At 43.5% G+C, this 25,676-nt stretch overlaps 3 protein-coding genes, 1 long non-coding RNA gene and 2 other non-coding genes across 7 annotated transcripts in view; 2 read left to right on the forward strand and 4 right to left on the reverse strand.

Moving 5' to 3' along the window:
* The first annotated feature begins 5,117 nt into the window (after positions 1 to 5,117).
* Positions 5,118 to 6,777, forward strand: LOC103457160 (uncharacterized). The gene is made up of 3 exons (XR_014085671.1): positions 5,118 to 5,625; positions 6,118 to 6,211; positions 6,453 to 6,777. It is a non-coding gene; the product is annotated as an uncharacterized LOC103457160 (long non-coding RNA).
* Positions 6,249 to 6,382, forward strand: LOC145549864 (small nucleolar RNA SNORD94). The gene has a single exon (XR_014085716.1). It is a non-coding gene; the product is annotated as a small nucleolar RNA SNORD94 (small nucleolar RNA).
* A 769-nt stretch (positions 6,778 to 7,546) lies between the features above and the next one.
* LOC103457182 (galectin-8-like) lies at positions 7,547 to 12,667 on the reverse strand. 2 transcript variants are annotated; one of them, XM_081602745.1, is made up of 10 exons: positions 12,526 to 12,667; positions 11,604 to 11,692; positions 10,855 to 11,062; positions 9,959 to 10,081; positions 9,821 to 9,874; positions 9,721 to 9,744; positions 9,009 to 9,097; positions 8,771 to 8,936; positions 8,520 to 8,702; positions 7,547 to 8,464 (listed from the first exon to the last, which is right to left on the reverse strand). In XM_081602745.1, exons 1-9 carry the CDS (start codon positions 12,562 to 12,564, stop codon positions 8,553 to 8,555), a joined length of 942 nt encoding a protein of 313 aa, XP_081458871.1. In that variant the 5' UTR covers positions 12,565 to 12,667; the 3' UTR covers positions 7,547 to 8,464; positions 8,520 to 8,552. The 2 variants fall into 2 exon arrangements, with proteins under 2 accessions (XP_081458871.1, XP_081458870.1); XM_081602744.1 differs by having other exon boundaries at positions 7,547 to 8,702.
* Positions 12,668 to 12,867: 200 nt separating this feature from the next.
* rrm2 (ribonucleotide reductase M2 polypeptide) lies at positions 12,868 to 18,898 on the reverse strand. The gene is made up of 11 exons (XM_008397125.3): positions 18,750 to 18,898; positions 16,670 to 16,767; positions 16,499 to 16,567; positions 15,783 to 15,929; positions 14,663 to 14,779; positions 14,444 to 14,577; positions 14,276 to 14,370; positions 14,065 to 14,198; positions 13,881 to 13,985; positions 13,521 to 13,634; positions 12,868 to 13,278 (listed from the first exon to the last, which is right to left on the reverse strand). Exons 2-11 carry the CDS (start codon positions 16,757 to 16,759, stop codon positions 13,126 to 13,128), a joined length of 1,158 nt encoding a protein of 385 aa, XP_008395347.1. The 5' UTR covers positions 16,760 to 16,767; positions 18,750 to 18,898; the 3' UTR covers positions 12,868 to 13,125.
* Positions 13,349 to 13,482, reverse strand: LOC145549865 (small nucleolar RNA SNORD94). The gene has a single exon (XR_014085717.1). It is a non-coding gene; the product is annotated as a small nucleolar RNA SNORD94 (small nucleolar RNA).
* A 724-nt stretch (positions 18,899 to 19,622) lies between the features above and the next one.
* Positions 19,623 to 25,676, reverse strand: part of LOC103457164 (zinc finger DHHC-type palmitoyltransferase 14) — an 11,078-nt gene continuing 5,024 nt past the window's right edge. The window contains exons 5-9 of the mRNA XM_008397127.3: positions 25,234 to 25,282; positions 24,237 to 24,339; positions 24,055 to 24,164; positions 23,152 to 23,263; positions 19,623 to 21,279 (exon numbers count right to left, since the gene is read on the reverse strand). Coding sequence (XP_008395349.1) covers positions 20,854 to 21,279; positions 23,152 to 23,263; positions 24,055 to 24,164; positions 24,237 to 24,339; positions 25,234 to 25,282 — 800 coding nt within the window. The 3' untranslated portion in view covers positions 19,623 to 20,853. The remainder of the gene's footprint in view (positions 21,280 to 23,151; positions 23,264 to 24,054; positions 24,165 to 24,236; positions 24,340 to 25,233; positions 25,283 to 25,676) is intronic.

Here is a 25,676-nt window from a genome sequence, read left to right on the forward strand (position 1 = left end):
TTGGGAAGATTAAATAACTGTCGACATATTTTTACTCAATAAAAGTAAAAAGCAGCCATTCAAGAAATTTCTGATGAAAATTTGACTAAAGTATTGATCATAACATGATTTAGTATTTAAAAATGTCATTAAACCAATAGAAATATAGTTATACACAAATTCTAGTGTTTTAAAGACGAATGAAAAGATTAATAAAAATAATATATTTCAAAATTCAAGCAGAAGAAACACTTTGAAATAAAATGTTTCCAACATAAAGTTCATTAAACCACATACTCAGGTAAAAAATACTTTATAATATCAAGTAAAAGGATGATGCATTTAAGCTCTTAAAGGAATATTTTCCAATTATTACAGTAAATTTCAGTAACTATCCTCCTTTGGAGGATGATGTGGGCAATTTGTAATGATTTTTCCTGCATTTCTAATAGGAAAAAAAGAAATAAATGGAAGTTATTATGGACCATAAATGATTAAAATAACAACCTCTGAGAACTCGCTTATCACCTAGTTTACTTGTCCAAACACCAAATATACTTTAATTGCTAACACACAAGAACACACATAATTAAAAGGCAAAATTCTAACTTTATATGTTGAAATAAGATTTTCTTTTTTTCTTGTCTGTTTGACTTATATTTGGATTTCTGTAGCTTATCTTGTTTTTAGGTTATTTTATTTTTGTCTTCTAGTAGATTAACAACTACAAAAAGCACAAAGAGTTAAACAGAAACATATGAAGTGAAGTTAATTCACCTTTCTGAGCTGCAGAGTTATATAAACACAACGTCCCGTTTATGACCGCAGGACTCTGACGTACGAAGTTACACAACCGAACCTCCGCTGCTCTCTCCCCACCCCACCCGGTAACAACCACCGACCAATCAGGGGCCAGCATTGAGGGGGCGTGACCAATGGGAGAGCACGGAGGCGTGTAACTGAAACTTCGTGTCTCCGCCCTTTTGCCTTACTGACCGATATTCAGCTGCAGCCAAAAGGAGGAAAAATAAACAAAAAGACCGCGGAGTCTGGCCAGGGTTGCGTTTTGCGGAGAACAGCGACGCGCTGTGGCCGGGAGGCGAAACTGCAGGTCTAGTAAAATACTTTGTTTCTCATCTGTTCCTGAATTTCTCTGGATTTGTAGCAGACTTCATGTTGTCAGACAGCTTTAATGGAGGGGTCTGTCCAGGACATTGTTCCTGACAACACGTTTCTGTTGATAGAGCTAGCTGGACGTTCATATGAAGCTGACCTGGAGTCCATCTGCAGACCAGTGTGGTTCTGAAGGTCCAGAACCTTCTGTTCATCCTCTGTGGAAAACATGAAACAGCTGATCTTTCTCTCATCCTAATCCCTACTGGCTCATTTTATTCTCGTTTTCTCCAAACATTTCATGGTTTCTGTTCCTGAAATGTCGACCAGCATTTCATCTTCTCCTCAGAAATATCCGAATTCTCAATTTCGTTTGAATGATTTATTGTTTTTTATTTTATTTGTAGTTTCTGTTTATTTGGATATTTAAACTGTCGTCCACTTCCAGTGTTTAATAATGTTCATTAGAAATTAAAATGTGAGAATATGTGCTTACATTATTTTGCTATTGCCATAATATTGGTAGAAAATGGTATTAAAACAATATTATCGTTTATCGCAATAACTTCTGGGACAATTTATCATCCAGCAAAGTTGCAGCTTGATGCACTCAGACTCCGGTTCTGTTAGTAACGACCCGGATGGATTACCGGCGCATCGCCACGATTCCCTCATCTGAGGCGCCGCTGCTGGGGAAGATTTGAGCCCAAATGGCCTAAAAACGGAATCATCTGCTCAGTTTGAGCCGATGGAGGCGGGAAGGGAGGAGATGCAGTGAGATTAAGATCAGAAGGAAGAAAACGGTATTAACCCTGCTGACCTGATGAACAGCTGCTTTCAGACCAAGATGAACTGCAAAACTACATCCGAGTCCGTCCTGGTTCCCTCTGTCCTGGTTCCCTCTGTCCTGGTTCCCTCCATTCCTGGTTCCCTCTGTCCTGGTTCCCTCCTGGTTCCCTCCGTTCCTGGTTCCCTCTGTCCTGGTTCCCTCCGTCCTGGTTCCCTCCGTCCTGGTTCCCTCCGTCCTGGTTCCCTCCGTCCTGGTTCCCTCCGTTCCTGGTTCCCTCTGTCCTGGTTCCCTCTGTCCTGGTTCCCTCCGTCCTGGTTCCCTCCTGGTTCCCTCTGTCCTGGTTCCCTCCGTCCTGGTTCCCTCCTGGTTCCCTCTGTCCTGGTTCCCTCCCTTCCTGGTTCCCTCCTGGTTCCCTCCGTCCTAGTTTCCTCTGTCCTGCTTCCCTCCTGGTTCCCTCCGTCCTGGTTCCCTCCGTCCTAGTTTCCTCTGTCCTGGTTCCCTCCTGGTTCCCTCCGTCCTGGTTCCCTCTGTCCTGGTTCCCTCTGTCCTGGTTCCCTCCTGGTTCCCTCCTGGTTCCCTCCGTCCTGGTTCCCTCTGTCCTGGTTCCCTCCGTCCTGGTTCCCTCCTGGTTCCCTCCGTCCTGGTTCCCTCTGTCCTGGTTCCCTCTGTCCTAGTTTCCTCTGTCCTGGTTCCCTCCTGGTTCCCTCCGTCCTGGTTCCCTCTGTCCTGGTTCCCTCTGTCCTGGTTCCCTCCTGGTTCCCTCCTGGTTCCCTCCGTCCTAGTTTCCTCTGTCCTGGTTCCCTCCTGGTTCCCTCCGTCCTGGTTCCCTCTGTCCTGGTTCCCTCTGTCCTGGTTCCCTCCTGGTTCCCTCCTGGTTCCCTCCGTCCTGGTTCCCTCCGTCCTGGTTCCCTCCGTCCTGGTTCCCTCCCTCTTGGTTCCCTCCGTCCTGGTTCCCTCTGTCCTGGTTCCCCCTGTCCTGGTTCCCTCCGTCCTGGTTCCCTCTGTCCTGGTTCCCTCTGTCCTGGTTCCCTCCCTCCAGGTTCCCTCTGTCCTGGTTCCCTCCCTCCTGGTTCCCTCCGTCCTGGTTCCCTCCGTCCTGGTTCCCTCCGTCCTGGTTCCCTCCGTCCTGGTTCCCTCCCTCCTGGTTCCCTCCGTCCTGGTTCCCTCTGTCCTGGTTCCCTCCCTCCTGGTTCCCTCCGTCCTGGTTCCCTCCGTCCTGGTTCCCTCCGTCCTGGTTCCCTCCCTCCTGGTTCCCTCCGTCCTGGTTCCCTCCCTCCTGGTTCCCTCCGTCCTGGTTCCCTCTGTCCTGGTTCCCCCTGTCCTGGTTCCCTCCGTCCTGGTTCCCTCCGTCCTGGTTTCCTCTGTCCTGCTTCCCTCTTGGTTCCCTCCGTCCTGGTTCCCTCCTGGTTCCCTCCCTCCTGGTTCCCTCCGTCCTAGTTTCCTCTGTCCTGCTTCCCTCCTGGTTCCCTCCGTCCTGGTTCCCTCTGTCCTGGTTCCCTCCCTCCAGGACAGGGGGAACCAGGACAGAGGGAACCAGGACGGAGGGAACCAGGAGGGAGGGAACCAGGACGGAGGGAACCAGGACGGAGGGAACCAGGACAGGGGGAACCAGGACAGAGGGAACCAGGACGGAGGGAACCAAGAGGGAGGGAACCAGGACGGAGGGAACCAGGACGGAGGGAACCAGGACGGAGGGAACCAGGACGGAGGGAACCAGGACGGAGGGAACCAGGTTCCCTCCCTCCTGGTTCCCTCCGTATTTCAACCAATATTATGGCAATAGCAAAATAATGTAAGCACATATTCTCACATTTTAATTTCTAATGAACATTATTAAACACTGGAAGTGGACGACAGGGAACCAGGTTCCCTCCCTCCTGGTTCCCTCCGTCCTGGTTCCCTCCGTCCTGGTTCCCTCCGTCCTGGTTCCCTCCCTCCTGGTTCCCTCCGTCCTGGTTCCCTCTGTCCTGGTTCCCCCTGTCCTGGTTCCCTCCGTCCTGGTTCCCTCCGTCCTGGTTTCCTCTGTCCTGCTTCCCTCCTGGTTCCCTCCGTCCTGGTTCCCTCCTGGTTCCCTCCCTCCTGGTTCCCTCCGTCCTAGTTTCCTCTGTCCTGCTTCCCTCCTGGTTCCCTCCGTCCTGGTTCCCTCCGTCCTAGTTTCCTCTGTCCTGGTTCCCTCCTGGTTCCCTCCGTCCTGGTTCCCTCTGTCCTGGTTCCCTCCCTCCTGGTTCCCTCTGTCCTGGTTCCCTCCCTCCTGGTTCCCTCCGTCCTGGTTCCCTCCGTCCTGGTTCCCTCCGTCCTGGTTCCCTCCCTCCTGGTTCCCTCCGTCCTGGTTCCCTCTGTCCTGGTTCCCCCTGTCCTGGTTCCCTCCGTCCTGGTTCCCTCTGTCCTGGTTCCCTCCGTCCTGGTTCCCTCCGTCCTGGTTCCCTCCTGGTTCCCTCTGTTCTGGTTCCCTCCTGGTTCCCTCCGTCCTAGTTCCCTCCGTCCTGGTTCCCTCCTGGTTCCCTCCGTCCTGGTTCCCTTCATCTCCTGAGACCATTTTGATTTCTTTCCAGGAATGTTCTCAATAAAACGGGAAAATCCTAGAAGTTTATCTCTGAATTAGGAGATTCGACATGAAGATTCCTTAAAGACGAGACAAAATAGTTGACATTTATTCTGGCTTCCACTGTTCTTAGAAAATATGCATTTCTTTTACATATTGCTGTGACAAATAGTTAAAGTTTTGAAATAAAGTTTTAACAGTTCCTATATTGAATAATATTTTACACAAAAGGGCATCTCTATTCATGTGAACGGTATGGATAAAGTCCATTGTACATTTATTTAATAACTTCTCAGCCTAAGTTACAGAGAATATGCTAAGAGTATAAATTTAGGTTAGAAATGTACAGAAACTAGATAAAATCCCATTTCCTAAGATGAACAATATTATAATTGATGGAGTGAATGTATGAAAAGATAAATTAACAGTTTTTTTTTTAAAGAAGGCATAAAATACTCTATATCCTAATTAACAGATTTGTTTTAAGAATAAAATATCTCAAATCTATCACCTCAACCTCCTAAATATGAACTCTTACAGTTTTAAAACTGTGTAACGGTGACGTCCCGTTGGACGTGTTCTCGTTTCTCATTGGCTTTGTTCTCTCAAAGCGGCAGGCAGCGCCGGGCTCCTATTGGCTAGTTGAGTTGTAGCTCAAAGATTTCGATTGGAGGAAAAGGAACGTCAGTTAAAACAAGGAAAGGAACAGCCGTGATGGGACTGCAGCGCTTAGCTTAGCTTAGCCTACCTTAGCCTAGCTTAGCTTAGCTCTCTGGACCTTTTAACTTTAGTTTTTCCAGTTTAAACTTTTTAAATATTTTTATTTTATGATGTTTGTGTGAAACCGAAGCAGAAACGATGCAGTTTTTGTTTCTCTTCGTTCAGAAACAACAGATCGACGCAACGATGTACAAGAAGACCAGCGTGAGGGTTAAAACCAGACTGTTAGGGGAATATTCAAAAGAAATATTTGAAAATTATTTTTGGCTCAGAATGTTTAAAAGAGAAAAACTGATAATATTTTATTCATAAAACACATTTTAACATTAAAATAGTTTTTTTTCTGGAGTACACTGCATAAAATATGATTTTAAAGTTTCTTTGTTGTCCTGTATACGTCATCACCTGACCTCTGACCTGTTTACATCATGTGTCCAGATTAATCTGTCCAAAGATCTGAAAATATGGGACTCATTGGAAGGTAACAGTCTTCCTTATGTCCTTCCTTCCTTTATTTCTGTCCCTGTTCTTTCCTACTTCCATCTTATCTTCCTTCCTAACCCTTCATGTGTCCATCCTTTCTTCTTTATATCTTTTCTTCCTTATATCTTAATATAAGATATAAGGAAGATCTTATATTTTCCTTATATCAGAACACAAAATGAGGACATTTTGTGTTCTGTCCTCATCTTCTCTCCTTTCCTTATGTTCTTTATTCCTTCTTCTCTTGTTCTTTCTGCATCCCTCATTCTATGAATCTTTTGTTCCTTTTTTGAATCTTTCCTTCGCTTTATTTCTTGTGTCTTTGCTTCCCAATTTAGAAATTTCTGCCATAAATTCAGTGAACTTTTAATTTCCAAAATTAGAGTTGAGGACTGTAAATTCTGGAAATTGAGTTTAAAATGTTTAGTAGAGCTGTTGCTGGTTCCTCTCTGGTTCTGCTGGGTCTGATGGTGGTTCTGGTTCTGTCCAGTAGTTCCTGACTGACGCTCTGCCCGTGAAGCTGATTGGGATGAAGCGTTACATCGAGTTCGTGGCTGATCGGCCGCTGCTGGAGCTTCTCTAAGGTACGGACAGAACCGGGTTGGTTCTGGCCCGGTTCGGTGTGTGGTGATGATCCGCGCAGGGGTACGGACCTCAGCCAGTGATGGGGGCTGAGCGCTGCTGCAGGAACCCATCAGAGCGTGTGGTTCTGATGGGGTCAGCAGCAGAGCGACACAGACGCCTGTCTGAACACGCCTGCAGTTTCCTCTGGGATCCTGGATTCTGAGCAGAGTGAGACCTCCTGTCCTGTTTCTGTCTCTGCAGGTGTACCTGTTGGAGAACATTTCTCTGGAGGAAGACCAGCTTCGTTGAGAAGCTGGTCGGGGAGTACCACAGGATGGGCGTCATGGCAACCCACAGAGAAATCCTTCAGACCGGATGCTGACTTCCAACCTCTGACCCCTGACCCAGTGAATGCTGGGATACCAACGAGCTGCTAATCCATGCATAGTTTGTACATTAGGTTGTTTAGGTAATTAATAAAAAAATAATTGTACTTTTTTTAATGTAATGTTTACAGAATGTAATGTTTATACAGATATTCTGGTTTAGAATGAAAGAAATAAACTTTCATGTTGTTGTTTTTTTTTACATTAAGTTCTCATAAGTGTTGGCAGTTTGGACTGCTGAGTTAAGGTTTTGTTCTTATAGCCTAGCTAAGACCTTCATTTTAAATGGTCTCAAATATCGTCCATGTCATTTTACCCTTTACACCTTGTTTACATCCGGAAATGTCACGCATGCGCACCACGCTGCCATGGCTGCCGCGATAGAATAATTTCGTTAAACATTAAATGATATGTAGGTATTTAGTGCTATGCACCGCAGCAAAGGAAAAATTCAAAACTTATTTTTAATCACTGACTGCCACGTTACAAGCAGACTCGTTACCATGGCAACTGGCAACGTCACCGATGTATCAGGATCAGAAAAAACAACAGAACATGTTTTATGTCTTCAGGTTTTGATGTTTATTTTGCTATTAACCGCTGATTAGCTAATTTAATGCTCTACTGATCTGGTTTCAACTCAACCGAACCACCGAACTCAATCACGTCTACATGCTGTACTTGTCAAACTAAACTAGCATAACTTTTCTCTACCTTATCACTAAAGCTAAATGTTAACACTAGCTTTAGTGTTAATTAAAGCTAGTGTTTAATTAACACTGATCAGGCGCACATTTAACATTACGCGTGTGATATTTACAACTTAACAGCTAAAACCAATGCTAACCATCGTCGGCTAGCGGATAGCTTTGCCCTCCAGCAGGAAGACGGGGGCGTGACGTCACGCTGCCAGGAAGCGTTATGGTGCAAAAAACGTCATTAAGGTTTTAGTAAATTCTTACCACAGCATGTCGGATTAATTTTATCAGCTTATTTTTCCATCAGTTATAACATTAAAAACAAAATCAATCCTCATAAATCCGCCATCTTTTCTTCTCCACATCCTTGAGTGCAAAAAAAAAACAATCATCTTCCTCTTTAAGAGGCCAGTAATAATACAACATTCAATGTTATAATCAAGCTTTAGGATTATTTCACTCTTAGCCTTGAATCCGTCACATTGATCCAGAAATAACTGCAATAATTAATTAATGTTAATGATAGAATATCAGAGGCGTCAGACAAGCTTCAAGGCCGCGGTGTCCAAACGTCCGTCATCAAATCAAGAATACCTGCAATAAACTAAGCAGGTAACACTTGACTTACACAGAAACAGCCAGATTTGATGCTGGGCAGGGATGTGTACATTATTATTTATCCAAACGGGTTTTTAGCAGCCAATATTTTTATTTTAAGAAAGAAAATATAGGCTGCAGAATACCGAGTGATAATTTTATCCTAATTAAAAACAGAAACACCTACGAACCTGGCCATTAGAAAAGAAAAGAATTAAAAGGAGTAATTAATTTCTACTAAAAAACTAAGTTTGAATTTTGAGATTAATATCAGAAATTGAAAGAATAACATGGAAATTTCAGTTTAAAAAGTCTAAAAAAAAATTTGACTTTGAAAACTCAAAACTTTTGAGGTTAAATGCAATTTTTTTGAGTTTTTTACTGATAAATGTTCAACTTTTGAAACTCTGGAAATTTCCATGGTTTTCTAGAAATTTCCTAGTTTTGCTTCCAGAATGTTTCTGAGTTTTTTGCTCCTTTTTTCTGTCTGAGCCGTGGTAAACACCTGAGCCGTGGTAAACACCTGAGCCGTGGTAAACACCTGAGCCGTGGTAAACACCTGAGCCGGTTTGCACACCTGAGCCGGTTTGGACACCTGAGCCGGTTTGCACACCTGAGCCGGTTTGCACACCTGAGCCGGTTTGCACACCCCAGTTGTGCGGTGAGTGGTTTAGTGTTTCTCAGAGCATCCGGACGTCCATGAGCGTCACGTCTCCCACCACCTCCAGCTGGCCGACGGCGCTCAGGTCCTGGACTCGGTGCTTGTAGTCGAACTGATGGCTTCCGTTGACGGCGACCCTGAAGTGCCGCGCGTCGCTCCGGACGATAATCTGCAGGGCGAACAGAGACGCTCAGAACCGGGTCGGACCGGACCCAGACGGTCAACAGGGACGCTCACCTCGAAGTACTCCCCCGCCGCGAAGGGGAAGGCCTCCAGGTCCAACTCCTCGGCGCCCCAGCACTCGGACAGGAACGAGTTCCTGACGAAGACTCGTTTGGCCAGGCGGGGGTTCAGGTGGAGGATGATGTCATGGCCGCTGGCGTCGCGCAGGTTAACGCTGAAACTGGAACGTCACACATGGATGAAGCTACAGCGGGGGGGGGCGGAGTCAGTGACATCATCAGGTGTGTTTTACCTGTTTGCATTCGGACTCGTCTGTCCTTTGATGATGATGCTGCGTCCGACCTTTAACCCCTTCTCCAGCCGTCCTCTGAAGGGAACTTTCTGAGATCAACAAAAATAATCTCATTAATATGATTCAATTAGTTTTAATTATAACTTAATTAAAACCATTAAATTATACAATAAAGAACTTAATCATCTCAGGTTATTATTTAAATTATTTAATGAAATCTATAAATTATCTTAATTTTTTTATTAAAATTATTACATTAATTTAACAATTTGCAGGAGAAAATGTTTCATTTACCTGCTGAACAACAACAAATTCAGAAATACTTTATTTATCCTAAGTGGACATTAAGTTAAAAAGGGAAGCATTTTAAAACTTTCACTAGATTTAGTAACTTTTCAAACTGTTCTCATGACTTTTTATGAAAAATAAAGTTTTCAACAGGTCACACCTGATGAAACCTGAAAACTGAATTTTGGGTTTGTATGTTTTATTCGTAAGCTAATGAGAACTAAATGGGAACATATTACTTTGTGAAATAAATTAACTTTTTCTAATTTATTCAGATCCAGGTTTGATTTTCATTCAGGCAGGTCGAAGACGACTAAAGGGACGAAGAAGGCCCAGGTAGGAACCAGACACAGATTTATGAACAGGAATTCACACACATTAAATTCCCTGTTTTTTAAACTGGAAGTGAAGCAGAAAAACTCACCAGATCTCTGAACGAGAGAATCGCCTGGAAAAGGGAGAAAAAAAAACTTAAAATCTGAAACGACAGGAAGTGGAAAAACTTTTCCAAGCTGTTTGTTTACCTCAGAGTCTGAGCCACTCAGGCTGGTCAGACTGGAAGCAGGAGAGACGGGACTCTGAAACAGACAGACATGTTGGATGGCTGGTTGGTTTGTTGGATGGCTGGTTGGTTGGACGTCCCGTCGTTCAAATCAACTTACCGAAGCAGCAGGAAGAACGGCCACAGCCTGAACCGAGACCATCCCTGAGATGAGGATGGTGTCGACCCGGTTCAGGTCCACGCGGTGTTTGTACTCCAACACGTGCGCTCCGTTTACCGCAACCTTCATGACAAACAAACAAAAATCACTTCTGGTTTTTATCTGATTAAAACAAACTTATCATCCCATTTATTTTAATAACTTTATTTCTGGACAAAGAACTGGACCGAGCAACAGGCCTTGTGGTACCCCAGAACTAACGGCAATGCTTGAAGGTCCAGTGATGATAAAAGTTCATTCTGAAGTTTTATTTTGCAGAAAAAAGAGAAGCAACACTGAACTGTTTAGAGCTGATGTCTAAGATCAAAGGAAAAGCACTGATGCTAACTTAAAAACTTTTCAAACTCATCTAGTGACTTTTTAATAATAAAAAAAAAACATTAGCGACAAATCAATGGACATCTAAAAAAAAAAAAATCGATTAGTGATAAATCTGGTGACTCTTAATTAGCCACTAGCGACAACCGTAGCAAGTTTTTAATGAAAAAAAAAAGCAAGTAGCAACAAATTTAGCGAGTTTTTATTTTTCTAAAGTTCACTTCAGACAAATCTAGAAACGTTTTGTATAAAAACTAGCAGCAAATATAGCAACTTTTTTCTAAAAAGCAAAAGCAACACCTCTATAAACTGCTGTGGCTTCATCCAGCAGAGCTAACCTGGTAGCTGCTCCACCAACATGGTTGAATCCGACTGCTCAGGATTTAACAGTCAGATGAGGCGTTAGAAAATATTCAAAAGTTTTTTTTTTGGTTGACATTTCCACTGTACTTGATGCAACATATTAGCCAACTTCTTCTAGATAATAAAACATCTGTGAGGACAGCAGTGTCTCCCACCTTGTACTTGTCCTTCAGGACCAGGATGATGAGTTCAAATGCAGCTCCGACTTTTAAAGGCATCTGATACAGGATCTCCTCGCTGCCCCAGCGCTCCTTCTCCAGCGAGTTGCAGACGATGCGCTTCTTCTTCAGTCTGGGGTTGAAGTGAAACGCCACGTCGGCCCGCGGCTTCACGCTGCTGCCGCACGTAAAATCCACCTGGAACCTGAGAGAAGTCGCAGAGAAAACAAGCTAAAAAAAAATAATTCATTCAGAAATGCACAATATTTTAATTTTAATCTCCGTATCGGCGGATGACGGTAATTTTTAACATATCGGGATCGGTCCAATAACTAAGACTGGGCTGATATTAACAATGTAAATTTCCCTCGTTGGTGTTTGTATTTCAGAAATTGATTGTTCAGATGCCGTGGTGGTTATACGTCCGCTAATCTGCTAATAGCATTTAGCGTTTCTGCTAACTTTGAAAACGCTTACCGCACATAGCTTCCCCTAAATTAATTATTACGGATAAATTCTAAACTTTCAGCTGAATACATTTCGACGTCGATGTTGAGGTTTTGGTTAGACTGTTAAGAACTCTTCAAGACGTTTATATTCAGCTCTTATTTTGAAGGGGGTAAAGACTGTACCCAAACATAAATCTGTACATTATGTTAGTGCTTTAGCTTCTGTTAAATGCCGTGTTAGATCATAGATGAACCTGAATCAGAGTAAATTTAAATAAACAGAAACATCTTTGTCACCTGTCAGCACCAGATGGTACCGAACCCTGGATCAGAACCATCTCCTCGGGCAGTAAACCACCCAGAATGGTGCCAGCGAAAGGGATCGACTGTGAACAGAGACAGAAATATCTGGACACGTCAGAACCAGAAAAAAGTTTCCGCTTTCTGATGAAATATCAGCAACTTCCAGACAAATAAGTTGTTTTGTTTTGGAGCCAATGACTCTCAATTGAAAACACAATGAGCTGCACACAGAAATAGCCGGAAGCCACAGCCACCAGATTCACATGACAGCAGGTCGGCCATATTGGGAAGGGAAAGCTGTTTAATGTTTTATGATCTCACAGGACAAACAAGACTTTCAGCTCAGAATACCAAACATGCAGTAACATTCCTGAATGAGGGAAGCTCTGCCACATTGTTCAGCTTCTTTACACACACTTAAGTTAACTTTAAATGGATGATCTTTTATTTTTATTTCACATCAAAACCGAAGAAAGTCACATTATTTAGACAATGAGAAGAGGAATAAAGATTTTAAATACTTAGGTATTTCCATACTCTTGTTTCGAGATGTTCTGCATCACTTTAAGATTTTGGAAATTATGAAAACTTAAAAGATTTCCTTTTGTAATTTGTATCATTTTCCTCCTTATAGAAGTTTATTATTTTAACTGACGTCATCATCCTTCAACTCTTACAATACCAAATTTAACTAATTTATTTCACTTTATCCGCCTACTTAAGTTAAAACAGAACCATTAAAAATCCAACTAAACATTTCAAACGTGCTTAAAAAGTTCTGGTTCCGATGTGACAGATGGGCAGCTAAGCTAACATGCTAGCACATGTTTTAAGAAATAAAACAAAAACGTATTAAAGTTCAAAAGTAAACCTTAGATCGGTTATAAAAGGTAGAAATGTTAATAAAACATCTTACCGGGTTTGAAAACACTTGTCTTGGGTTAGAAATCGACATTGTGACGCAGGTCAAGCGGTAAATTAGAAACGTTCGGCTCTTTGTTTACTTCCTAGTATGACGTAACAAATCACGTGATAGAGGAGCGGCGGTGCGTTCACGTCCAAGTCGTAAACTACATATGAACTCAACGTTTTTACAGAAGTAAAAGGCATAAATTTAACTTAAATTTTCTTTGACATTAAGAACTTTTTAAAATTAGAGCCTTCATGTTCAACTTTGACCCCAATGTGGATGAAAACCGATAGAAACCAAAATGTGTTCAAAATCTTGAACAAACAGATTTAATGAAGAACTGACACGTTTATATTCACAACATTTATTAAAAAAAACAACACAGAAATACAAACACCAAGGTAACTTTATATACAAATTAAATATAAAAGCCCAGAAATGAAGCATCTGAATTAAGTTAAGAGTCCAGGAAGAGTCACTGAAGGTGAAAATGTGTTTCATTGTTGACTCCAGGTGAGCTGCAGCGCTCCGATTGGCCGATACCTTCAGTTCATCAAGGCCAGGCCCTGCAGGTTCAGTTGGAGCGTTCAGGCGGTCCGGCCCGGTTCAGAAGTCGGCGTCCAGCCTGAAGGTGTTGTCGGTCGGACCCGACATGACGCCCATCCTCTGGTACTCCCCGACCCGCTTCTCAAAGAAGTTGGTCTTCCCCTCCAGAGAAATGTTCTCCATGAAGTCGAACGGGTTCTCCGACCGGTACACCTGCAGAGACAGAAACAGGACAGGAGGTCTCACTCTGCTCAGAATCCAGGATCCCAGAGGAAACTACAGGCGTGTTCAGACAGGCGTCTGTGTCGCTCTGCTGCTGACCCCATCAGAACCACACGCTCTGATGGGTTCCTGCAGCAGCGCTCAGCCCCCATCACTGGCTGAGGTCCGTACCCCTGCGCGGATCATCATCACACACCAGAACCAGGCCTCAGCTGACCCGGTTCTGTCCGTACCTTAGAGAAGCCGAGCTCCAGCAGCAGCCGATCCGCCACGAACTCGATGTAACGCTTCATCATGTCGCAGTTCATCCCAATCAGCTTCACGGGCAGAGCGTCAGTCAGGAACTCCTGGACAGAACCAGAACCAACATCAGACCCAGCAGAACCAGAGAGGAACCAGCAACAGCTTTAATAAAACTCAACTTCCCAGAATTCATAGAGCTCAACCGTTATTTTAGAGAATTAGTTCATTAGACTCTTAAAAAGGGAAAAAAGGACGAAACAAAAACAGCAGCTCCCAGTCCCACCAGTCCCGTCCCAGTCTAACCAGTCCAGTCTAACCAGTCCAGTCCCAGTCCCACCAGTCCTCCCCACCTGCTCGATCTCCACGGCGTTCCTGATGATCTTGGTGACGGTTTCTGCCGGCGGTTTGTTCACCAGATGTTTGAACATCAGGCAGGCGAAGTCGCAGTGCAGACCCTGAACGCAGCACAGAGTCTGTTACTCCCCGAGCCATCGTTATCGATCAGTTATCGGTTATTGATGGGCTGTAAATCACCTCGTCTCGGCTGATGAGCTCGTTGCTGAAGGTCAGGCCGGGCATCAGGCCTCTCTTCTTCAGCCAGAAGATGGCGGCGAACGAACCAGAGAAGAAGATTCCCTCCACGGCGGCGAAGGCCACCACTCTCTCTCCTGCACGATCAACAACACAGCTGATCAATATCGGCGCCACGGCAACGGCGGTGTGAGGTCACAGAGGGCGGTGTTACCGTAGGAGGCGTTCCGGTTGCCGATCCAGTTGATCGCCCAGTCGGCCTTCTTCTTCACGCACGGCAGCGTCTGGATGGCGTTGAACAGGTATTCCCTGAGGGTCAGTGAACGCAGCGTCAGAGGGAGGCCGGCCACAGCTCCCAGCAGCACCAGTTAGAGCCACTCACCTCTCGCTGGGATCCTTGATGTAGGTGTTGATGAGCAGGCTGTACATCTCAGAGTGGATGTTCTCCATGGCGATCTGGAAGCCGTAGAAACACCTGGCCTCCGTCACCTGCACCTCCTGCGTGAAGCGCTCCACCTGGTGGCCGAAACGGGGAACAGCGTGAGCGGGACGGGTCCGGGGGCCCAAACAGAGCGGCCTGAGCCAGCGGCAGGTTCCTCACCAGGTTCTCGTTGACGATGCCGTCGCTGGCGGCGAAGAAGGCCAACACGTGGGAGATGAAGTAGCGCTCGTCGTCCTTCAGGGACTCCCAGTGCTGCAGGTCTTTGGACAGGTCCACCTGCATGCACGTCACCATGGCAACACAGGTTAGACAGAAAGAAGAGGTTCAATAGCTCAAGAAAATGGTTCAAAATCCAAACAGTCGATGTAGATCAGGGGAGTCAAACTTCAGTCCTGCAGCTGTTAGATGCGCCACAGCTACAAAACACTGGAATGAAACGGATAAATTTCCTCCTCCTCGTGTAAATCACGTCTCCAGAGCCTTAATGACCCAATTATTCCATCAGGTGATGCAGCAGAGGCACATCTAAAGGTTGCAGGGCAGGACTGGGGTTGGACACCTGTGATGTAGAGCAGGGTGCCTAAACTTTTTGAGAGAGATCTACCTCATGACACAAAGACATAAAAGTAGCAAATTAAACTCTATTGACTTATTTTATATGTGAATATACATCAGTTTTGGCAGAAATAATAAAGTGACAGAAAACCTAACGCAGTTTCTTCCTCAGTGAGATTCTGACACTTAACTTTTGGAGTGATGTCAGAGCAGCTGCGGCAGCCATCTTGTTTGACAAATGTGTTTTCACAGCTTCAATTTATTTAAACTTTGAATTCAGGTCAATAAAACAATAAGGACCAGGCTGGGATTTTATAGTTTTTAAAGTTAGGACAATGAAATCAATGTTAGGAGACTGAAGGAGTAGATTTATATCTCAGACACATAAAACAAAGAAAAACGTTGTGAGGTCATAACCTGGTATTGATTGTACAAATAAGGGAATCATTCATTAAATGATTTTCATTATCGGGATGAGAAGAAAGAATCCCATCAACTGAGCAGCTAATATCAGATCTCGCTTTTCTCTTACCAAAATTATTTAATATTAAGATGTTCTGATAAAACTGGCTATACATACATGCATGATCTGAACTTTAGTTCATGTTTGGAGGAAAGGAGCCACACACTGTACTCACTTCCATGTACAGAAGTGGCAGCATCATGCTCTGGGTGCATTGCATCAAGTATGTCAGGTTGTTTACCCGTTTCTTAGGGTTTTTACCTCCTCTGCCGTCCAGAAGGAAGCCTCTGCCTTCTTGTACATCTGCCAGATGTCGTGGTACTGGATGGGGAAGATGACGAAGCGGCGAGGGTTTTCCTTCAGCAGAGGCTCCTCTTCCTCAGAGCTGCTCTTCTTCACCGCATTCGGCTGGAAAACGAGCAAACATCAGCTACAGTCTCATGCAGCACACAATCATGTTTTAATACTCTTTACATGCTTTACTTTAATCTTATAACTTACGTTAAGACCAAATATAGCTACTTTAAAACAACAAAAATGTGCAAAATACCACACTTTGTAAGATATAAATCAATTTGCAGGTAAATGAATGAGAAAGGATCCGATGTGATCCAATCAAATCGGATCTGATTGCATCAGAAGGTTCTAAACTGGAGGAAGTTTAGAGCCTTCTGATGCAATCAGATCCACTCAAAAAGGATCCGATTACCCGTTTTCTCCAGTTCAGAACCTTTTGATGCAATCAGATCCACTCAAAAATGATCCGATTGCCCGTTTTCTCCAGTTCAGAACCTTCTGATGCAATCAGATCCAATCAAATCGGATCTGATTGCATCAGAAGGCTCTAAACTGGAGGAAGTTTAGGTCGTGGCGCCTAAACTTCCTCCAGTTTAGGCGCCACGACCAGCGGCTGTCAGCCCGTTCAACCAGCACCATAGTTCGGTTCATATTTCTCCGGAACATTTCCACACACTCACCGCGGCTTCACTGAAGATCTTCCGGGCGGTTTTGGACGCCAGAACGCGGGTGCTGTTCAGACTGGGAGGCTGGAAAGGAACAAAGACGTTAAAGAGGATCAAGAAAGACACTTTAAAAGACGAATGTTCTAATAAATCGGGGCGGACATGTTTTTTTTTTCCCGCTCTCACCGTGTTCTCTTTGTCCAAAGTCATGTCGTCTAACTGACTGCTGAGAGTCTGTTGGTTCTTCACAGAGAGAGGGGAGCGCGCAGACAGCATCCTTAATGCTTCGGTTTCACACAAAAATAAAGAATTAAAAGGAAAAGTAACACAATTAACGTCTACAGAGACTAAGAAAGGTCAGAAAGCTAGGACTAAGAAGAAGCAGCGAACATAAAGACAGACAGCGGAGAATGAAGCGGCTGCGGTTGTCCGCTCGCTCTTATATTGGAATCTTCCCGCTAGAACTCCCCCAGCCAATAGGAGCACAGCGCATGCCACCCTTTAACAACACAGCCAATCAGCTGATGGAACGTCGTTACGTACTACGTGCAAATACTGCGGGAAATTCAAACCGGCAAAAGTTACAAAACTGCTGAAAAACTGACGTTACAAAACAATTAGAGCCGCCGTTTATGAAACATAAAAAATGTTAATAAAATATGTCTCTCGTAGATCAAAAACAAGTAGGTGTGTATTTAAACTACACCGTTAAATCGCGGATGTCGATAACAAAAGGGAATCCTTAAATGCTAAATTGTTGTTTCATTTAATAATAATAATAATAATAATAATAATATAAACAGTAGCTTAAACACACTAATCATGATGCCATTTGGTGGTAACTTCGAAAATAACATTTATTTTCAACAGGATACGTGTGTAATCAGTGTAACTGCGTATTAAACCCGTTTTCTTGCTATGAATTCAACATCTTAACATGCAACAGATTAATTTATGTAAACGTGAATCTATATAAAGACAATATAATAAAAATGGGATGGATTTTATTGTGTTTTTTGGCGTCTGCGTGCAGCTGCCGCGCTTTTTCCTTTGTCGTAAAAAGGCGTTGTCAACAAACCTGTTAGCGCGAAAATATGTTTCATACAGAAATTTGGGGCAACACTTACAGAACATCACTTCAATCATTATGCACACTACAGAAAAGAGCCATCCGTTTAGTTCATAACGTTGATTTTTATTGTCATACCCACAATCTATTCATAGATTCTTATATACTGAAACTCACTGACTTGGTAGAGTTTCAAACTGCACAGATTATGTTTAAAGTTAGAAACAAAATATTACCAGAAAATATTCAAAAATTATTTTCTGATAGAGTGGGGGGATATGACTATAGAGAAAACCTCAATTTCAGAACTTTGAAGGCTCGAACAACAATGAAAATAATGTGCATTTCTGGTGTGGGTGTGAAGATCTGGAATAAACTCTCTAAAGAGCTGAAGCAAAGTCCAAGCATGAGATATTTTAAGAAAGGTCTCAAAATAGCTATTATTCAAAGGTATAAGGAAGAACAAGGGGGATAATCCTGGCTGGGAATAAAAACTCTAAGTATGATTTCAGCAAGTGGGTGCAGGTCTGTACAGGTGTGGGTAAATGTATAAAGGTATGTAAATGGTTGGGTATTTTGTATATAAGCAGATGGGTGTGTATATGGGTGTATGTATGTATATGTGTATATGGGTGTATGTATGTATATGTGTATAGGTGTATGTATATGTGAATATGTATATATGTATGTGTACAAATGTGTATGTGTGTGTATGCAGTATTTTCATTTGGCTGAGGAAATATTACTACAATTATTATTTCATTTTGTCAGGAAGGATACTGGAAACTGAAAATAATGTGATAAATTACAGCTGGAAAAGGGGTCTGATTATATAAGTTATACTTCTTCATACCCCTTTTCAGACTCATAATCACCGATGTGATGTGTCTTCAAGAAATTTATTATGTACTTTGTGTTTGTTCTACATTGCCGGTGAAAGGTTTGTCTTGTCTGAAATAAATTACTACTACTACTACTACTACAGAAGAATCAGCAGAATTCTTTAAAACTCACGTACTGCATGCATTTTAGTGCAGTTATCCGCTTATTTATTCTGAAATTCCAGCAAACGTGCTTACAATGAAAGAATACATTCCAGGAATTAGTCTCTTCCTTAACAATCGGGTTGATAAAGTATTGTTTTACTGATAAATAGCTTTGTATTTTGTATTTCTGTTGGATTGCGGATGTTTTTACCTTTTATAAAACTCAGATTCCGTTTTAAACTGAACCATTCTCCTCGGTTTTCCCTCTAAAACTTCCAAATGTCTTTTAAATCCCTCTTCCCTCGCAGCTGACGTCGGGGGCAATCTGCCCAGTAACTGTATCCAGGTTACCGCCCGCGGCGGCAGCTGATTGGCTGTTTAGGGGTACTACGGAAGTTTACGTCTGCCACCTAGCGGCCTGGATGCCCGACATGTTTTACTCCATTTGAGAAAATAGAGTATACATTTAGAAGTTTCTAAAATTGTTATTCCAATAATAATCTAAGAAGGTGGATAGTTTATTTAATTTTTTTTAACAGTTTTGATTTCGACTTTTGCCTAATTTATGAGATAACATTTATTTTTAACAAATCTTTAAGAATGTATTTTAATTTAATGCAAACTTTCAGACGTTTTAAGAGCAAATTGTTCTTTTTTGTAGATTAAATACGTTTTATTTTTTTATTCTACTCCATATTTCAAGGACATTTTAAAGTCTGAATCTTGTTTTAATGTACATAAATGCACACATATGTAATCTAGTGTTTTTGTCCTTTTATCCAAGTTTCAAGAAACAAATATTCCTATTTTAATTAAAATGCAGTTGGTTATAAATTTGATTCCATGGAAACTTACTCCTGATTTTTGAGACAATATTATTCATTTTTATTAAAATGTTATTTTTATGCACACATTTTATGTCAGATGTTTTTTTTTTTTGTTTACTTTTGCCTCATTTCTATTTTTGTGGAATTATATTTTGCACTACCCAAAATAAATGTTAAACTCCATGGATCACATAGTAATAAACACAAATGATCAAATATAAACTGACAACATATTTAGGAAATGTTTGGTTTATTTCTCTGAGGAGTTTGATAACTTCAGTTTGTCTCTGTAAAAGTTTATCTGTGGATCTTTTAATGTGAAGGGTTTCAGCAAGGAAACAATATATGACCTTCAGAATAAAAGCACAGAATGGTTTAATTTAATGCAGTGACATCATCGGTATAAAACTTGACACTGTGTGTGGCAGTGTAGCTGGGCCGCATCAGCTCTACGGCTCTGCAGGAGCAGTCAAAGAAGAAGAAGAAGGAGTCATCATCATAATCATCATCATCATCATCATCATCAAGTAGCTTATTCTGGATTTAAAGTCCAATAAATTCCTCTCTGAGGAGGAAGATGAAGGTAGAAAGAAGAGAAGTCCGGCTTTGGTCCTGGTGCAGCTCAAACTGCTTCACCTGAATGCATTAAAACACCTGAAACCAAACCACCCAAAGTTCTGAATTTCAAAATAAAAGCACTGACGAACCCAGAACCCTGCGGAAGCATTAATACGAATCGACCTTTTCCACATTCTGCCACATTAAAAACCAGAAACTTCAGCGTATTTTATTAGGAACACAAAGCAGTCCCTCACTGGCAAGTGGAAGTAAATCTGAAAAGTGTGGCATGCTTTTTTAATTCAGAACATTTTTGGCTCTGTTCCCGTTGCAGGTTTTTCTTGTGCAGCTTTGAGCATTTCCTCTCCACAAAACATCTCAAACTCTTTCTGAAAGTTTTCACGTTTAGCAGATTCTCAGTTGGACTTTGACTAGGCCAGAGGTGGACAACTTCCAGGCCTGGAGGGCCGGTCTCCTGCAACCTTTAGGTGTGTCTCTACTTCAACACACCTGAGTCAAATAATGAGGTCGTTAGCAGGACTCTGGAGAACCTGGAGGTGATTCGGCTGTTGGATTCAAGTGTGTTGGACCAGGGAGACGTCTAACAGCTGCAGGACGCCGGAACTCCAGGACCAGGACTGTCCACCCCTGGACTAGGCCATCCCAGCACTTCCAGGATTGTATTGTACTTAGCTCCAAATGTCTCTCCCACCACCATCTGACTTCCATTTCTCCACCGATGTAAAACTTTGTGTCTTGTTTTTCATATAAAATACACCAAAAAGTGAAAATGTGAACTTTGACAGCTCCAAATTAAACTCTGAAAAGGTGGAATTAGAAACTCAGAAGCAATAAAAATAAAAAATAAATCAGATTTTAGTCATTATAAAGGTTTTTTGTTACATTCCTGAAGTTTTTCTGTCCGGCGGTTCAGACGGAGCTGAGTTTCACCAATCCTCTGACCGAGTCTTCGTGCAGCGAGTCCTGGGTCACGGGGTCGTACCGGACCGGCGGCGCCGGGTGCTGCAGGTGCATGTGGGCGGGGCAGGGCAGGGCCCCCTGCGGCGTCCCGCAGGGCGTCTCCTCGGGGCTGGCGAAGTGCTGGTGGTGGTGCAGGTGGTGCAGGTGCAGGTGATGGTGGCAGTGGGAGTCGACGGCGGCGTCCCTCAGGGTCAGGACGTCTCCGGCGCAGGACGGCAGCGCCGGCTGGGCGGGGGCCAGGTAGGCGCAGGGCCCGCCCAGCGAGGCGGGCTTGGCGGGGAGAGGCGGCAGGACGACGGGGTCGCTGTGGAGCAGCGGCGTGGCGGCGGCCTGCAGGACGAACTTGGTGCTCTGGAGGCACTGGTCCTGGTCACACTGGGAGGACAGGAGCGGACCGGAGTGAAGCTGGAACCCAAACTTATTCAGATCTGACCAAATCGTTTGTGCCGCCATCGTTTTAAAGATATACACAACATGTGATGTAACACTCCTGGGAACTCTGCAGCTGGCAGCCATCTTGGTAGGTATCCGTAACCAACTGTCATGACCATCGCTATGGAGTTGCTATGACAACAATAAACAAGCCATATTCTCTGTCTCATACGGATCAATCCTGACAGCAGCCATTTTGTTGACGTCTCTTTCTCTTGCACATTGGTGAAGAGTGTCACTATGCTTTGTTTTAGTTGCGCTGGAAGCCATAGTTCAGCTAGGTGTTGCACTAAGCCAGGGGTGTCAAACTCAATTTCACCGAGGGCCACTTCAGCATATTGGCCACCATCAACGGGCCAGTTGCAGATGGTAGCTCTGGAAAACTAGACTTGGGCACCACTAGCATAAATGTATGAAAATACAATGTTAAAAATAAATTAAACAACACCTCATATTGTTAAATAACGCTTTGGAGCGTCTGGTTAGTTGGCGCATTCAAAACCTTTGGTTGAAATGGCGCGTTAAATTCAAGCCTCCATTACAGACCAGAGAAAACTAAAGAGAACGCAACGCTGTGTTAATCCATTTGAGGAGCCGGCAGTTTATCTTGAGGAAATAAATGACGACGCAGAAGTTAATTAGACTTTAACATTGCGGAAGCGGCTACACCGCTGCAAAGAATTAAAAACCGCTGGGAGTAACTCATCCAGAAGATTTAACAAATGGAGCATTATTGGTGCACGTTACCCAGGAGGGCGGCGTTCTGGAGGAGCTGCAGACGTAACATCTGTCCGTTTCGGAGAAGTGAAACCAAGCAAAATAAATAAATAAATTCTGGTAAAAGTGCACACCCGGACCGCGCACAGGGTAAAACACTCACAGAGTTCAGTTGATCTGTTTGGATCAGACAGATCCAACTGACTGATGAATTAGCGCAGATTTTTCTGCAGATGGGAACCAGGAGGAAGTGGTTCAGACCCCGGTGTGTGAAGTGATGCTAATTTAAGTGAAGTCGCTTAATTTAATTAATTATAAGTTATTGGGGCCACAGTCAGTGGTTTTTGTCACTACGGAGAAAAATGTAGATGCATTTATCTGCTTAATTTGTGATGGGATCTGGATTCACGGTGAATATTAGCTAAACCGCATAAAATGCAGTAAATAGCCGATGTTAATATGATTGTAATTTCACGGGTAAAAATAGTACATGACCGATTTTTTTTTATGTTGTCGGTCCAGATAACGGATAACAAAAAAAGTCTAGCGCGACCTGCCGTCCTGACACCAACACACACATCTTCATTCACAGTCTTACTTGTAAATCGATTTTTCTTTTCTTGTACGTTTTGACGTTGGTTTGTCGATGTATCAGTTTTATTCGCTAGGAAAATCAATCAGCAGCTTGAGGTGACTCTGCGGCTCTCTAGTGGCGAGAAACCGTAATGTTGGCTGGTAACAATCGGAATGCATTATGGGAGATGTAGTTTGAAGTCAATTTGTGCTCAAAACTTATTTTAAGTTAATCCTGGGCCTATAAAACGCTGGGGGGGCCACATAAAAAGACATGGCGGGCCACATGTGGCCCGCGGGCCTTGAGTTTGACACATGTGCACTAAGCTTTCCTACCAAGATGGCGGTTCAGTGGCGCGGTGGTGGATCACCTCCGGTTCAGACTTGTGGGAATCATGTACTAGTAAATGTGAAATGAGGGATTCACCAAACAGTGCAAACGGAAATCTTTGCTGCATGAAAGCAGCAGAGTTGGCAGGAAGTTCCGCCCCCATGTTGCAGCCGCCCTGGGTGATATCCACCTACCATGTGACTGTGGAGCTGCGTGGGGGCGTAGCTGCCGCCGCCGCCGGTCCCGTTGGACTGGGGCGCGGTCTGCGGCGTGTCGGCCTGGATCAGACCCCTCCTGTCGATCAGACTGGCACACAAACAAGAAGAGAGGTCAGAGGTCACGGCTCCAAACCCAAACTGATGATCCCAGATAAGTTGAACGGCAGCAGCAACTAGCAACGTTAAAGGTTTCTATGTTTTATTATCATTAGCTATGAATCATAGCTTTATTTTGAAAGTTCAACACACAAAATGTGGTTGGTCGCTGGTTGCCATGGCGATTCCCTCCTGGACTGAAATCCACAGCTGTTATTCAGAGGTTCAGAGGTTTTTGTGTCTGTTTTTCCCTCTGTATATATTAATATTAGTGGCATTTTTAAATAAATAATAGTTCCCCTGATTTAGGTAATGATTTCTGGTTTTGTTTAGTCTTGGCTGAAATTCTTCTTAGTCCTGATTCTGACCCAGATTTTAGTCCTATTTCATAAATGCCCTGTTGTGATAAGCAATAAATCCAGCAATGGCACAAAAATTAAAACAAACTCAATGATTTCCATTCGCATGATTTATTGTTTTTCTGTTCCTACCGAAGATCCGGTGCTTTGGCCTCAACTAGCCCCTTTTTCAGTTCATTTTATTTGCTGTTTTGTGTTTTTGTTAAAATGTCTTAAGTTTCCAGGGTTCAATGTTCATTAACACATTTAATTTGTTGATTTTTCAGAATGTCGTCTTGCGCAATATTATCGTTTATCTCAATAACTTCTGGGATAAATTACCATGACTGACTTTAACCTTGATCCTGCTTTACCTCTGGTTACCTGAGGTATCTCTGGTTGCCATGGTTACCTGTACCAGCATTAGTGCTGGTTTACTGCTGACCTGGGAGGCAGCGGCCCACACAGCGCCGTGCAGCAGTTGGTCAGGACATTTCCGTAGCTGTAGGGGTTGTAATTGTCCTTTCCCTCCTTTCTGGACCAGGTTCCTTTGATCTGAACGGGAACACCGGCGTTAATCCATCAGGTCGGTCGTGTTGGTCTAACTGGGAGCGCTGGGATACTCACGTCCTCGTTGGTGGTCTGGTTGGAGCTGATCAGGTAGGTATGGAAGCCCGACAGGCCCACGATGGACCAGACGGAGAAGAAGCACACCACCACCTCCAGGATGGTGCGGAGCGCAGTGAAGGAGTCAAACATGGAGGCTCACGACTCGAAAACAAGCTGAAATGTTTCATCTGGATTTGATTCAGTTCCCCCATCAGGTTAGCCGACGTCCCTGTCAGGGTGGCGACACTTTGACCTTGGCAGTGCATTACAGGACATATCGAGCCGCAGATGGTGGCAGCATCAGGGATTGATTTATCAGAAACGGGGAGGGGAGGGGCTGTATGGGAGCTAATTAATGCCTGTGGTGGATTTTCTGTGTCAGATCAGAACTCCATGTTGGAAAGGCTGAATGTTTACAGCTTTTCCTGATCAGATTGGTTCTGCTCACAGCCAAATAGATGATGAATCCCAGCTAACAGCTACGCTAACCACTATGCTTTCAGCCAGTTTACAGCCACGCTAAAAGCTTAGTGTACAGTCGAGCATAAAGATGATAATGGCTACCCTAACGGCTACATTTATCATAACTTTTACGGCTGTGCTAATGGTAACAGTTACACATACAGCCACTCTTACAGCCATGCTAACAGCTGCACTCACACAGTCACGCTTATGGCTACGGTAGTGGCTACGTTTATCACCACTTTACGGCTACACATCCAGCTTTGCTAATGGATACGCTAACACAATAACTCTTACGGCTACACGTAAACAGCCATGCTAACGACTACGCTTACATTTATAGCTAAGTTTATCGCCACTTTTACAGCTATGCTAACGGCTGCACATCCAGCCACACTTTCAGCTGATTTTTTTTAGTCAAGACTGGATTCAAAATCAAGTAATTTTGTGTTTTATATGTATAAATGTGACGTTTCTGTCAAAAGAAGCGATTGGTTTTGTTTCAGAACTTTTACGAGCTCAACAAGCAGAACCTTTGGGCTCTGAAGGATATCTAGCTGGACTGTCTTTGAGAGTGGTCAGGAATCCGGTCCGGTTTGATCCTGGAAAACAACAAAGAAGAAGAGATTCATAACTTCATTAATAAAGTTCACCCATTCATCCCGATATTTCTGTTTTACAGTGAAGATCTGAATCACCATGAAGATGTTGCTGTTTTTAAGCTAAATCTAAAAAAAGCCCACCACAGTCAGACAGAAAAAGGTTTTATTGCTAAAACAAGCTAAATCTCATTGAGCTAATGGAGTTAGCAAAGTGTGAAGACGGGAAACCAAGCAACTGGAACGGGCCAAAAACCATGAGAAAACCACAGAAACATTTCAAAGTTTTAACCTTCGAGGGATTGTTTTTGTGTTTTAAAGACGCTCAGGAGAAGTGAAGGCGTCAGAGGCTGCAGTTAATTTCATGCAGATCAAAGTTACCACTCTGTGCCGCATC

This window comes from Poecilia reticulata, chromosome 21 (assembly GCF_904066995.2).
Source record: "Poecilia reticulata chromosome 21, P_reticulata-male-v2, whole genome shotgun sequence".
Classification (NCBI taxonomy): Eukaryota; Metazoa; Chordata; class Actinopteri; order Cyprinodontiformes; family Poeciliidae; genus Poecilia; species Poecilia reticulata.